Here is a 13,969-nt window from a genome sequence, read left to right as displayed (position 1 = left end):
ATCAGACCCAAATTACAGCACTCAAGTATCTGGTCTGGCTCTGAACTTAGCTAGGTTATTCAATTTCATGGGGACACCTGGGTGGCTCAGTCGGTTAAGCGTCTGCCTTCGGCTCAGGTCAGGATCCCAGGGTCCTGGAATCACGCCCCGCATCAGGCTCCCTGCTCGGCGGGAGGCCTGCTTCTCCCTCTCCCGCTCCCCCTGCTTGTGTTCCCTCTCTCTGACAAATAAATAAAATCTTAAAAAAAAAAAGAAAGTTATTCAACTTTATGGACCCATAGAATCAGAAGGCTGGTCTAAAATGGCATGAAATGTCCCACCCAAGGAGCAATTTTCCCCACCAGGAATATCCAGAGATGAGGAGGACTGAAATAAAAGGCCACCTCGGGGAGAACCTCCAAACTTAACTACTTTGGTTGAGCAATGGCCCAAGTCTCCTGCGCTACAGGGACTGTCTGCAATGTGTACAGAGAGTTGGGATCTGCCATGTATTTGTTAGCTTTTAAACATTCACCTAATCTCATTCCTAGCTAGTGGGTTAAGTCTGTTTGTTTCAAAATACAAATTGTATCATAATTCAAATATGAGCTCCCATTTGACTTTATCAGAAACATCCTGATGTTTTTCTGTCCATACTGACACGTGTTCATTTTTAAGGCTTTGATGTCAAAATCCAAATTCCTGTGAGCTTTCCATAATTCTCTGCGTGTTGTGCTTGTGGGGCTTGAGCTTCTTCCTTTTCTCTCAATCCTGACTTAACTTTCTCAGTCAGTGCACTGGGCAGGGTTTGGTGGTGGTTGGAATTCTGCCATGGATCTTTTGTAACCACCTATTTCTATCCGTCTGGTGACTGTGATATAATCCATAAAAGTCTAGAGATAGACACCATCTGGACACATGGCTGCAAGAGATGAAAGAGGATTAGAGATGGCCTTTAAGGTTAAAAAAAAGGACTTTCTACTACTTCCTTGGTTTTTCATTGTCTCATAACTTTGCACCCTCACTGCCCACCCACATTTTGGTTCCAAATGAATGAATGAGAGACTCTCATATGGTCAGGAGACATCAAGCTTGTTCTGACCCCAGGAGCCTTACCTATGTGCCATTTGCTACTCTGGGACATGGTGGCCTCACAATGACCAAGACGTGACAGAGAGAATAGGTCTGGTTGGGACTCAGAACAAAACCGGGGACAGAGAGCAATGCCTCTGCACCTTCGGCGTGCAGCAGAATCAGGAAGAGCTGGTGAACAACACAGACACCTACGCCGAGATTCTGAGTCAGCTAACTCTGGGACGAGGCCTAGACATCTGCACTTTTAATAAGCACACCCCCACCTTACCCCTTATAGTCTCACCCAGGCAGCGTTCCATCTTCAGCTTTGAGAAACGCATAAAGCAATGACAAAGCCTTACCTGTGGAGCAGAAAAATCACACACACATCACCCACACCGCGGGCACGCTCCCCCACCACACTCACCTCTCAACAGCAGCTCCTGGCCAGGAAAGAGCTAAGTAAACCTGTCTACATCTGACCATGCGCGAACATTCATTTCTAACAGCCACCCTCACTCGAGCTTTTCTGCTCAGAGTCCACACGCCATCTCTTCACATGTACGGTCAAAAAAAGCAACATCTCTGAACTCATGGCTGGTTTTCAAGGTATGCAATTATTTTATTTCCTTGGCCTGACAGCACAAACTTCATTACACAAGAATCTGCAGCTGAGAGAACAGACACAGATTTCTCCCACAGGAAGGACCCTTTTCATTAGCAGAGATGATCTGAAATGTCATGTCTGAGTGCGATGCCTGCTCCCCACGCCCGCCCACAAAATCCCCAAAGTGAAAATAATCAGAATCCATAGAATCCCCATGAAGTATTAAGTCATCCCCTCAAACCTGTTTAACTAGCAGCTGCAGTACATGAAAACCTAAGTCAGGAGGCAGCTGGTCATCACTTAGCAGATCTGTGTGCCTGGGACCGAAGGGGCAGCAACAGGGAGCAAGAATCCTGGCTGAGTGGGAGGCGCAGACAATCTGTCTCACCTCGTACCTGCCCCTTCCGTATATAAGACATCTCCGTCCCTACACGTGGAGCAAAGTTTGGGAAGTGCTGGAGGAGTGGTTTTATAGCCCGTAATTGGAAACGGTTGTGGCTCACTGAAGTCCCACGTAGGTGTGGGATAAGGGGCACCAGAGAGAGAGCAGGTTAGACAGAGATGCTCGGCTTAGTCAATTCCAGTTTAATGCTACCAAAACTATCTTCAAAACCACACCATCCCTCATGCCTGGCCCCTGTCTTCTTCCAGTGGTGAGAGAGCTCCATCTCAATGTCGGCCTGATGTCAACCAGCACCACTGGGTGGCGCTGTGATGTCTCGGGATGCATGTGGGATTATGACAGGGATGGGGAGGAGTGGAGATAGGCCGGGGTCACAATGCTTTTATTACAATGGGCTTCCTTTGGTCCCTAGGAATGAAAAGCCAGAAAGTAGTCCTAAAACACCCTCATCCCCTTTCCCTACCTGTCTTGTGCAAACGTCAAAAATAGAATCTCTGCCCGAAGAGGAAAGAGAGCAGGAAGTTACTGGTGGTCCACAATCATCTCTGGCCCCAACTTGCCCGCCTCCTGCCTCTTCCGTGAAGTCACACAAAAACCAATTCACAGAAATGTTGTGAAATTAAATCGTCTTCATTCCTCTATCAAAGCCAATCCAACGCCTCTGTCCTGACATACTTTCTCCCTGGGCTGAGGAAGCAGCAGAAAATATCAATTGAGCGTGTGAAAATATGATGACGGTGTGTGCAGTGTAGTGTTTCCAGATGTCTTCCCCTTCTGTCTCCTCCACGGTGGGAGCCCTCCCTCTCTTTCCCCAAGTCCCACACACACCCCTCCCCCTACCCCGAGTCCAGGTGCTCCCATCTGCTGGGCTTCCAACACTCACTTCCCATAGACACTCTCGTCACTGTAGGCCACATACAGAAAATAGTCTTCCTCATGGTTGTCCTGAGGGAAGAGACAAGAGGAAAACATCACATTCATTATCTTCACGATTCTGAGCCTCACACAAGGTAGGTAGGTATGCAAGGCATCATGAGCCTCCACTGAGAAAAGAATAAAGAAGTGACAGGAATTCAACTTTTGAGTTCACAAAAAATCTTCAAAGAGAACATCCACACATATAGATAACCAGGGATAAGAACATGACCCTTAAAAAAGCTCATTCTAGCAAGAGGAACACACATACAAAAAATAACATATACTACAATATCCACTAGCAGGGATTATAGGCTATGGAATAAAAATGAGATTAAGAGATTGTTAGAAGAAGTGTGCACAACTCACAGGGCACAATAAGAAGGCAATACCGTGTGAAATCCTTTAAGGAATAATGCAACCATAAAACTGGGTGACACAGCATGAGCAAGTCCTTTACAAGAGTTTTCTCATTAGATCCTGACAGTTTACCAATTAAACCAAATGAAGTCAGGAAATTACTCTCTCCAACTCAGTTTATCAATTAAGACAAATGAATCAATTGAAAGGCTTTACCTTGTAAATTTAAATTGCATTCTACTTGGAATTTGCAATCAGAAACAATTTCTTGCTGTTTCAATAAAGACAATCCAAGATTAGAACCCTAGAAGGCAAAACTGAGAATTCAAGAAGAATGACTCTAGTAAGCTGCTCAATCCCTAGAGGCCGAGTGACATTTTAACTGCCCAGAGCCTTACACTGGGACGTGTAAGGGGATACAGGGAAGTAACACCTCTTGCCCCACTTCCCAGGTGTGTTATCAACAGACCCCGGAACAAAGGCTAGAGAACACGAGACCGCACGGTGTTGTTGTGACCAGGACACTTACCTCATACAGCTGGCCCATGGTAGCGCTAGTGGGAGGGATAGTGTTGTTGACAAAGAAGAACAAGGCGTCCTCGGGCCTCAGGTGGATCCTCTTCCGGATTAGGAAGTAGAACTGGCCAACTGGATAAAGGAAGGTTTTAGAAAAGGAAGACGATTAGGAAAAACAAGGCAGGGGGCGGGGGGAAGACCCAGAAAACAAAACAGAACGAAACAAAACCTCTACTGCACCTGCGCCCGTTAAAGTACCAGCTTTAGATAAAATCTCAGCAGAGCCAAATACTGTCCTATAGCTTTAGAAATAGAATGTGCAACTCAAAGAAGCCTCCATATTCCCTGACATGCCACTGAGAAGCTTATTCTTCAATCCTTTCCCACTTTACTCAATTTTCAGACATACTGTTAGCATCCCCACTCAAAGCTTTGAGGACGACTTTGAGGGAATCCTATGTACATCCAGACCAAAATACTCTCTAATTGTTGTCTAAATGGCATCTGAAATGCACTTCCATCCCCATTCCCACCTTATGACAAACACGTGACGGGGAGAGGTCTACTGGACTCCAGTAATCTCAGCATGGTCGCTCATCCCAAAGTCTGGGCAGTAAGTGGGGTTCAACGCTGCACCTTCTACCAAACATACTGAAAAAGTTCTAGAAGACTGATATTCAAATCTAACAACCCTGGGGCAAATACGTCTACAAAATCTTTGCAGTGTTTTCTGGATTCCTGGTTATTCCAGTAACGATCATTAAGGTGAACAATATATTCTTTGTAATCCCAAACAGTAACTACAAAACGTATTACCAAATATGAGGAGACAAAGTATTCAGCTGCGAATCTCTAAAACGTAATCTGCCCTCTGACTTTCCTTTTGGAATAAACTGATTATCACAATAACAAAGCAGATTCTAAGTAGTTTAAAACACAGACATCTGGCCATTGCTTTCAATGTTGTGCATTCTGCTGTGTCTAAATCACACAAGGCGTTGTGATGGGAAATGCATGAGGGAACTGGCAATGGAGAAGAACGGCTGAGTCACTCCGGTTTGCATTCCACCCCACCCCCACCCCCCCACCCCCCCACCCCCGCTCTCTGGAGAATCCCACCCACTTTCTTCAACTCTACTTCCTCTCAATCCCACAATCCCATGCACACAGGAGGTATGAAAGAGGCTCCAGGATGGGAAAGAGGGCCTGCGGAGGGAAAAAGCATTACCTGTGAGATCAGAGGGCACCAGGTACTTCCTCTTGTCCAGATCAGGCACCCTGGCCTTAGGAGCCTTCTCCACAATCACCTGGGAGGGAGGAAAGTGAGGATGAAAAATAAAGAATCTAATCTAGTATTTTTCCTTCCACATCCTACGGTTGCCCTATTTGAAGTGCATTTGTCTAGACCCATTAAAATGTTCCCATTTCTTATTCCCCTTTACCTCTTACAAAACCTGTGGGAACATGGGCTTCCTGAGTAAGATTACAGTTCTCTTACTGCAACAAGAAGAGAATGGAGGGCATGCGACGAAAAGTAAAGAGAACCTTGAGTTTAGATAGTAATTACAAGTTACCTGTCAGGTATAGGATCTATACTTCCTTGTATTTAATGAGAGCATCAAGAGGACTGTGCATTGAGCAGGACTTGAGGCTTGAAGCTTTTAAATGAAAGTGAACACATTAAAATAGTGAAAAACATTATTTTGTGTTTCTGGAGAAAAAGCATCCTTAACCAGGAAGACCAGAGGGGCATGATCCCACTAAAAATTTAAAAATGAAAAATGGAGAAAAAAATGTGAATCAGAAATTTAAAAGAAAAAGTAGGAAGAGGTTCAGGGAGAGACCAGTGAAGGCCCAACAACGAGGATGGACAGGAGGCAGCAAGTTAATAAAATCAAAGGGAAAGACAGAGAGCCTAGCACTGTGTCTCAAAGGAACCCTGGGAGCTGCCAGCTCCCATCAGTCATAAGTGATGGAAACCACAAAAAGAGAGCAGAAAAAGAGGGCAATAAAACATACTGCAGATAAGACATCCAGACAGGACCACAGGCTTTGGAGGAGGAACGGGGGGTGGGGGGGGGGGGTTGGGTAATCATTAAGGCCTTGGCTTACCAGAAAATATTTTAGGTTTCCAAGAATCCCAACTCTACTCGTGGGCCCTAGGTAAGATGCTTTTCCTCTATGGTGCTCAGGTTTGTTTTTTTTTTTTTGTGCAATGTGGCCCATATTCCACAGGGCCTTTTACAAAGTTTAAGCCTAGACAATCCGTTCCTCCCCGCAATGTTGCAGGTTTTCAATACATTGTAGCTATCAAGATACTTTAAGATCTCAAGAAACCCTCCCCTCTCGACGTATGACACATCTATTCTTCTGGATGGTAGCTAAGAGATAAGGTGGGGCCAAACTAAAATTGAGTTATGTGAGCAGTCAGGGTACTTGATTGCACTGGTAATACCAATGGTCCAGCTGGAAGGGGCTTCAGAAATCACTTACACCAACCCTTTTTTGTAAACTGGACACTTCAGGACATCAAGATTAAGGATCCTGCCCAGAACTAGAACAAAATCTCACAACTCAGAGAGCAGAGCTCTTCTTCTGTGTCACAACTACAAAGGTCACAGGCTGAGCACCTGATGAGCAGTTGGGAGGCTTAGTTTCTGGTTAAAACCCAACTGGAGGAACCATGAGATCTGACTGATGGTTCTAACAGCTTACAAATTATCACAGAGGTAAAACATTTTTTCTTACATCAAACAATGAGCAGGAAAATAGGGAGGATGAGTTGAAATATTCTGGGTGAATGCATGTAAATGGCTGAAATGGGAAGGGCTTAGTTTTGAAGAAATACCTGGGAATTTTAACTAGATTTAGGAACAGGTACATTTCAGAGTTTGTGACTGAGGCAGAGCTACTGCAACAGAGCCTCAGACTTAGAGTTCTGAGTAAAAGGTAGTCACTGATGCTGTCTAGCATCATACGACCCTGACCTTTTGAAGGCCACGATGTTTTTTCTTGGTTTCCAATACCTAACAGTGTGAGGTACACAGTGCCTCCTTAATCGTTTAATAAAACTGTATTAGAAACTGAGAAACAATATGGCATGGAGGATCCAACAACCAGAGTTCGAATCTCAGCTCTGCCACACACCAGCCACAGGAAACCTTTAGGAATACTTCATTTCTCCGTGCTACATCTGTAAAACGGGATTATAATGGTGTGAGGATTAAGTGAATAAAGTCAGAGCATGTACAATACTGCCAGATACAGAGTAAACTATCAATCAATGAAAGTTGACATTTTTAAATATTCTAAGAAAGCAGGACTGCTATCAGCACAATTGGGGGAAACTTTTGAAGCAGTCACCCAAGGTCCAGAGACTAAACGCGTAATTTGCAAAGGATCATTAACTGGGTGAGTAACAGAGCTAGCTCTCCTTTTTAGCCGAACACCCTTGTGTGCAATTCCAGGTGAATGGAACAGCCCTAAGGTCTTCTTGCTTCCTTACGAAGGACTGCACGGGGTTTCTACTGCGGGCATAAAGCCCAAGATGCTTCCAGTAGCCGTAACACGATGAAAATTAGGTAAGGATTGAAGAGTCCCAGAGGGTACCTGCGGGTCAAGAACTGACACCAGATAATCACAATTACTTTACCTGTACATAATATGTAATGTTTATCCTAATATCCCTGCCTGAAGATAGCACAATCTGAAAGTCTCTGCTCTTCCATCTCCAAAACGCAAGGGTTGTTGTTCCCCCTACCACACTCAAAAGTCTTCTGCCTTCCAATCCAGCTGCGCAGCCTACATTACAGAAAAACCAGGCAAGTGGCGGGGGAGGGGGTGACGGAAAAAGCGCCCGGATGCAGAAAGCTACCTTAATGTTTCCTCTGTATCTTCTGACTGCAGGCACTAATTTTAACCACATAAACCAGCTTCCAAAACGGAAAGAAAAAGGCCTCACTCCTTCATCATTGTGTACAGGTACAATGTGATCGAGTAAGTACCGGTGGGAGACGCGCTGCATCCATAAATGCCCCTGGAGCCAAGAATGATGAGGCAATCGGGCTGTTGCGCAGAGAACGTGACCTTGTTTTCTGGGCCAGACCTGTCTTGTGGCGCCCCCTCCCCCCCCCCAACACACACACGCTTTTCTACTTCTTATGGACTAAAGAAAGGATCCATTGGTTTCTGAACCCTTCCCTCCCAAACCCAATGTTACGAGGGCCAAAGTCGACTTAAGGGAGAAGCACCTAAAACAGAAATCGATGGACGCAAACCTCATTGCATCAAGTTATTTCCAGAACAATTTCCCTGGGATCTTAAAGGGAACAAATGTAGGGTCCCAACCTGATCCTTCTCTCACGAAAGGGCCACATTTTGAACACCTACACATCCTCTGAATACTGCTGAGTCACTCAAACGTAGGCTCCGCTCTAAAGATGCGGTCAGTTGTAAAGATGACGGGCCCTGGGGAGATGGGTTTTAAAAGATCTGCAGTGAGAACGTCCATTCCATTGGCTGTCCTAGCAGTGAAGGGCGTTCAGGGCTCAGTCATCATAGAGACCACCCTTCTTCGGTACCTAAGGGCAGCCATCACGACTCCCCCGTTTCCCCCCACCCCCGCTAACCCCCTTCCCTCCCCCTCCCCGTTCCCCATTACACTCACAGGGACCCTGTCCGGATATTTCTTCCGGATCTTTTCTCCTTCCTTTTTCCGATACTCAAAGGGATGGTCCTCCTTATACTGGAACTTCATGATGGACCGCAGGGTTTCTAAGATCCCCGGACGGGGCCTGCCTTCCTCGCTGATGGTTGCGTCTCTCCCGTCTCCCTTCCCTCTGCCAAATTTCAATAGGTATCAGAACCGCCCCAGAAATGTCAGCTCCCGTCGCAACGCAGCTTGGCAGAGCCTTCCGAAGGGATGTCGTGTCCCCTCCGACGCAGGACAGAGTGGATCGGGTAGAGAAATCCCAGCGGCTTTTCCCGAGAGCTGGAAGCACAAAAACAACACGGCAGCGCGTTGGTATTGTGACGTCATGACGTCCCGCCTCCCCACCCCGCCCCCCAGCGTTTGGACCGCTCCAGGTGGGGGGAAGGGCGGGACACGATCTATTTTTGAGGAGTTCTCTTTTAATCTAAACTTTCCTGAGCAGAGTTTGTTACAGACATGAAAATTTTTGACTTCGAATTTTATTGTGGCTGTGACATTAAAAATGGTTTGAATGCAAAAAATACGTTCTAAAGATATCTTCTTCCCTCTTTCTCGCTGTTTCTTGGTTTGATCCAAAAACAAACACAGAGGGCGAATATCCAGCTTTTTCCAGCTTATTGGGATCTGGAGTCTAGGGAAGGAAAGAGTGGGGGTCCTGGAATTCTTTTGGTCAGTACAGAAATGAGCGGTGCTTGCATTTTGCCCTTTGCGCCTTCAGTTGCGCCGCCAGCTCTCGGGGTGCTAGGCGGGCTCCCTCCGACCCTGACCCCTCCTTCACCACGCTGGCGTCATTTTGTTTAGGTCCTTGTCGCAGTTTGCTCCTAGAGCGGCGGCATAAACAAAGCATGACTCAGGAATTTGAGGAGATGATGTATAAGGTGAAGGGCAAGCGATGTAATCAAGGTCCAGAGAAGTGCCGTCAGTCAGGACTGCTAAGGGCTTCGCTCATGTTCCAGTATAGAAATGATTCACTTTCCCCTGTTTAACTCAGAAGTTGGGCCTGTCTTCCGTAAACGAAAATATCAAGCAATTCAGGTGGTTAACTCAATACTTCTTAAACATTTCTGTTTTTATTCTGCAAAAATTCACCAGAGGATAGTATTACTTGTTAAGTGTCCCTAAGGTGAAAATAAAGTGCCCCCCGGAAGGGCTGATGGAAGAAGACTGGTGGGCTAAGTGCCATTGTCGCCTCCCTCCGGCCCTCCCCTTTCCCCACTAAGAATCAAAGGACTGAGGCCTTTCCAGCCACTGCTAATGGCAGGAATTCCAGGGACTTGTAGGGGGAAGGCAGCGAAAACTGTAAATGATACAGAAGAGAAGAGGAAGGACCACTTTGCTCCGATCGAGTCCAGGGAGCTCTGAAATATACAACGGCAGTCCCTGTCACCTACCTTCTTTTATCACGGTCTCGGTGTCTCTGGTTTAAAAAACAAACCCACAAAATTTAAAAAAAATCTAAGTTTCATCTTTGAAAAAAGGAAAATGAAGAGCATAGCTTTACTTCTTGATGTTAATTATTTTTCTCCATGGCATCTTTCAGTCCTTTTTTGCATAAAAATCCAGGAACTATTCTATTGCATTATATGTTTATAATCTTTAGTCCTTATTTTCAAATTCAAATTACTGGCTCATTTTAGTTTTGACCCGCTATAGCTAAGATCTCTCTCTCTTTTTTTTTAAAGATTTTATTTATTTATTTGAGAGAGAGAATGAGAGAGATAGCATGAGAGGGAAGAGGGTCAGAGGGAGAAGCAGACTCCCTGCTGAGCAGGGAGCCGGATGTGGGACTCGGGCCCAGGACTCCCAGGATCATGACCTGAGCCGAAGGCAGTCGCTTAACCAACTGAGCCACCCAGGCGCCCTAGCTAAGATCTCTTAAAGGAAGTACTTTACAACCAGGTGAGAAAGGTAACCATGATGGAGATTAGTATTTTGAGAGTGTGGTTCTCTGATCAAATCATAGCTAGTTAAAATGCTGACTTTAACTTTTATTTTAAAAAATACCTAAGCGCAATGGCAACTTACATATGAAAAATAGTTTGAAGATAAAATTTCAGTTAATATTTCTACCTCAAAGTTTTTAAAAATGCTAATCTTAGAATATACAATTTGGCAACTTTCAAAGTTTGCTCTCTACCTTTATTATCAGCATAACATTTAAAATATGCAAACAGTAATTTTATAAATTAACACATTGAATCAGACAAAATATCCAACAGACATTCAATTTTTAACCAGAGACAAAATACTATATTAAAAACCTCACATTTCAGGAATTCTCATTCATTACTGAAAGGGATGGAAAATGGCATAACCACTTCGGAAGACAGTTTGGTGGTTTCTTAGAAAACTAAACATACTCTTACAATATGATCCAACAATCATCCTCCTTAGTATTTACCCAAAGAAACTTAAAACTCTGTCCACATAAAAACCTACACACAGATGTTTATAGCAGCTTTATTCATAATTGCCAAAACTTGGAAGAAATCAAGATGCTTTTTGGTAGGTGAATGGATAAACTGTAGTTTGTCCAGACAATGTAATATTATCAGTGCCAAGAGGAAATGAACTATCAAGACATGAAAATATCTTAAATGCATATTACTAAGTGAGAGAAGCCAATCTAAAAGGCTAAATACTGTATGATTCCAACCGTATATGACATTCTGAAAAAAGCAAAACTATGGAGAGAGTAAAAAGTTCAATGGTTGCCAGGGGTTGGGGGTCGGGGATGAAAATTCTCATATAATGATGGATACATGTCATTAAACATTTGTCCAAACCAGTATAATGTATGACACCAGAACTGAACCCTAATGTAAACTTTGGATTTGGGATGATTATGATGTGTCGATGTAGGTTCCTCCGTTGTAACAAATGTACCACTCTGGTGGAGAATACTAATAATGGGAGCGGCTATGCATGTGTGGGGGGCAGTAGGTATATGGAAAATCTCTATATTTTCCTCCTAATTTTGTTGTGAACCTAAAACTGCTCCAAAAATAATAAGGTCCTGGGGCGCCTGGGTGGCTTAGCCAGTTAAGCGTCTGCCTTCAGCTCAGGTCATTATCCCAGGGTCCTGGGATCGAGCACAGCATTGAGCCCTGCTTTGAGCCCCGCATCAGGCTCTTGCTCAGCGGGGAGCTTGTTTCTCCCTCTGCCCCTACACGCCCCCCCCCGCCCCCCCGCCCCCCCGCCGGCCGCTTGTGATCGCTCTCTCTCTGTCTTTCAAATACATAAATAAAATCTTAAAAAAACAATAAGGTCTTTAAAAAAGCTCACATTTTCTCAAATACACATTTCAATTTTTTCTTGTAATCTAATTTTTTGTGTTCTCAAGGGTTAGAGTTTTTTTGATCTTTAATGAACACTTTCAAATAGGTAAAAAATTTCAAAAAATAGTAGGATGAACACTTATATACCCACCACCTTGATTTTTTTCATTTGAAAGTAAATGTAAACTTCATGACACTTAACCCCAAAATACTCAATATAATCCTGCTAAGAATAGGAAATGTTCCTACATAATCATGATACTATTACACCTAAAAAAATTACCAATATTTTCCAACATTAATACGGAGTTTATATTCACATTTTCTCAATTGCTCTTAAAATACTTTTTTATATTTTTCCCTCAGTCAATCATTAGAATACAAAAACAGCTGGAATTGACCATATAGGTAGGTCTGATTTCTTTTTTATTCAGGATATTTTTATATTATCACAGTTAAACTAATGTGTGCCAAAAAGCACATGAAAAGATGCTCAATATCACTAATCATTAGGGAAATGCATGCCACCTTACACCTGTCAGATGGGCTACTATCAAAAAGACAAGAAATAACAAGTGTTGGTGAGAATGTGGAGAAAGGGACTCTTGTGCATCACTGATGGGAATGTCAATTGGTGCAGCCACTATGGAAAACAATATTGAGTTTTCTCAAAAAATTAAAAATAGAAATACCATGTGATCCAATAATTCCACTCCTGGCTATTTACCCCAAGAAAATGAAAACACTAATTTGAAAAGATATATGCACCCCTATATTTATTACAGCATTATAATAATAACCAAGTTACAGAAGTAACTTAAGTGTCTATCAATAAATAAATGGATAAAGAAGAGGGGGTATATATGCATACAATGGAATATTATTCAGCTATAAAAAAAATGAGATCTTGCCATTTATGACATGTATAGACCTAGAAAGTATTATGCTAAAAGGAATAACTCAGAGAAAGACAAATATCATGTAATTTGGGAATTTAGATTCATATGGAATCTAAAAACCAGAGCAAACAAGCAAGCAAGCAAGAACAGAAACAGAATTATAAATACAGAGAACAAACTAGTGGTTTCCAGCAAGGCGGGGTTGGGGGTATGGGGAAAATAGGTGAAAGGGATTAAGAGATATAAACTTCCAGTTATGAAATAAAGAAGTCACAGGGATGAGAAGTACAGCATAAGAAATAGAATCAATAATATTGTAATAATGATTATTATGGGGTGCCTAGGTGGCTTAGTCGGTTAAGTATCCAACTCTTTTTTTTTTCTTTTAAAGATTTTATTTATTTGACAGAGAGACACAGCAAGAGAGGGAACACAAGCAGGGGGAGTGGGAGAGGGAGAAGCAGGCTTCTGCGGAGCAGGGAGCCCGATGCGGGGCTCGATCCCAGGACCCTGGGATCATGACCTGAGCCGAAGGCAGACGCTTAACCATCTGAGCCACCCAGGCGCCCTAAGTATCCAACTCTTGATTTCATTCAGCTCAGGTCATGATCTCAAGGTCGTGAGTTTGAGACTAATGTCAGACTCCATGCTGGGCATGGAGCTTGCTTAAGATTCTCTCTCTCTCTTCCTCTGCCCCCCACTCTCTGGCTCTCCTTCAATAATAATAAGAAGAAGAATATTGTAATAATGTTGTATGGTGACAGGTGGTGACTATACTTAATGTGACGAGCATAGTGTAATGCATAGAATTGTCAAATCATTATGTTGTACCCCTGAAACGAATATAACATTGTATGTCAACTCTACTTTAATAAAAAATAAACTAATGTGTAAAACCAGAATTTCAATGTAGTGATCTCAAATGAGAAATATAATAATGAAGTTCAGCAACTCATAACCATTTGCCAAATTCACTTCATATGCTTGGAATTTAAACAAAGGAGTTAGTTAATTTGAATTTTTAGATAAACTGCCATCTGCAAAACAGTGCCAACTACCATCAGGATGACTCCAATCTTTCTTGCCTCAGGACTGTGCATAGGTGGATCTTCCTTCTTAATAATTTGAATGTGCTCACTTTGCTCTGTCCCAACTGTCACTATGTTAGTTTAGTTTTATTAAAAAACAAAACTCAACTGAGTACGTTTTAAAGCTCTTATTGGCGGG

General features: G+C 43.3%; 1 protein-coding gene across 2 annotated transcripts; it reads right to left on the bottom strand.

The window, feature by feature from the left end:
* Window positions 1–1,651: 1,651 nt before the first annotated feature.
* GABARAPL1 (GABA type A receptor associated protein like 1) lies at window positions 1,652–8,882 on the bottom strand. Of its 2 annotated transcripts, XM_028119716.1 has the most exons (5): window positions 8,521–8,882; window positions 5,083–5,161; window positions 3,868–3,986; window positions 2,947–3,008; window positions 1,652–2,750 (listed from the first exon to the last, which is right to left on the bottom strand). In XM_028119716.1, the coding sequence occupies exons 1-5, from the start codon at window positions 8,608–8,610 to the stop codon at window positions 2,705–2,707; spliced, it is 396 nt and encodes a 131-aa protein (XP_027975517.1). In that variant the 5' UTR covers window positions 8,611–8,882; the 3' UTR covers window positions 1,652–2,704. The 2 variants fall into 2 exon arrangements, with proteins under 2 accessions (XP_027975517.1, XP_087882041.1); XM_088025915.1 differs by lacking the exon at window positions 1,652–2,750 and having other exon boundaries at window positions 2,904–3,008.
* Window positions 8,883–13,969: the final 5,087 nt, after the last annotated feature.

This window comes from Eumetopias jubatus, unplaced genomic scaffold (assembly GCF_037043125.1).
Source record: "Eumetopias jubatus isolate StellerSeaLion01/CBP00866 unplaced genomic scaffold, mEumJub1_p1.0 scaffold_8, whole genome shotgun sequence".
Taxonomy (NCBI): domain Eukaryota; kingdom Metazoa; phylum Chordata; class Mammalia; order Carnivora; family Otariidae; genus Eumetopias; species Eumetopias jubatus.
Note: the sequence above shows the minus strand (reverse complement) of the source record. Positions and strands in the feature narration are given on the sequence as shown.